The sequence below is a fragment of the Atta colombica genome, unplaced genomic scaffold (genome assembly GCF_001594045.1).
Source record: "Atta colombica isolate Treedump-2 unplaced genomic scaffold, Acol1.0 scaffold82, whole genome shotgun sequence".
Lineage (NCBI taxonomy): Eukaryota > Metazoa > Arthropoda > Insecta > Hymenoptera > Formicidae > Atta > Atta colombica.
In genome coordinates, this window is record NW_017259575.1 from 303308 (window position 1) to 304270 (window position 963).

The 963-nt window shown below is 28.7% G+C and overlaps 1 protein-coding gene across 1 annotated transcript in view; it reads left to right on the forward strand.

Annotated features, from left to right (window-relative positions):
• Positions 1 to 963, forward strand: part of LOC108692745 (protein SON) — a 6482-nt gene that overhangs the window by 2719 nt on the left and 2800 nt on the right. The window contains 4 exon segments of the mRNA XM_018201154.1: positions 50 to 195; positions 344 to 452; positions 523 to 686; positions 791 to 932. Of these exon segments, the coding sequence (XP_018056643.1) occupies positions 50 to 195; positions 344 to 452; positions 523 to 686; positions 791 to 932 (561 nt within the window).

Here is a 963-nt window from a genome sequence, read left to right on the forward strand (position 1 = left end):
CACTGTGTTATTATTCATTACATAATTACGTATAAAATTGTGTTTTCAGATTTTTGTAAATCATTATCTAAGTCTGAAGCATTAGGCGAATTATCTAGTATTTCTTCTGAAGGAGAAGAAAGTGAATCTGAGAAAGGATTTCATCATCCTTTCCTTTTAAAAGAAAAACCCAGTTCTATTATAATGAATATTAAGGTTGATATATAAATTATTTTATATGATATATAAATTATTATATGATATATAAATTATTTTATAATAATTATTGTTTACAAATCTTAAATTTTACATTCTTACAATATAAACATCAAATTTTAAAGCAAATTTTATTTCTTCTTTTCAGGATGCAAAACAGTTACCAACAAAAACGTTTCAAGAAAAAACAGCTGAAACATCAAATCAATTGAGATTGCAGTTTCCTGTTTCCAGTGGACAACATCATAGAAGAAGCGGTAGAAATTTTTATGATATTATTTGTAGTTTTATTCTAATGCACCAGTATGATACAATATTTGTATTCAGAAAACGAATGGGTACCTGTTACGCCAAAGAAACCAGAACCAAAAAAGATATTTGTACCAGCTTCTACAAATACATCATCAATAATGCCACCACCTCCTGTGCAACCTGCGCAACCTGTACAACCGGTGCAACCGGTGCAAACCGTTTTCCCAACTATAACGGAGGTAAAATAAAAAAGAAAACGTCTATGCATATGTTATAAAATTATATGATTAATTAATTATACCGTCAATTAGTAAAAAGATTGTTCTAATTGTAATGATTGCAGACTATGGATATTGGCTCTATAGTATCTGAGAGATTAGCAGCTATAAGAAAATTAAGGGAAAATCCAAATGATGTAAACGCTTTGAATGCAATGCAACGGGCACAAAACGAGGTAAAAAAGTGATATAGATTGTACAGTGACAAAATATAGCATATTATATATATATATATATA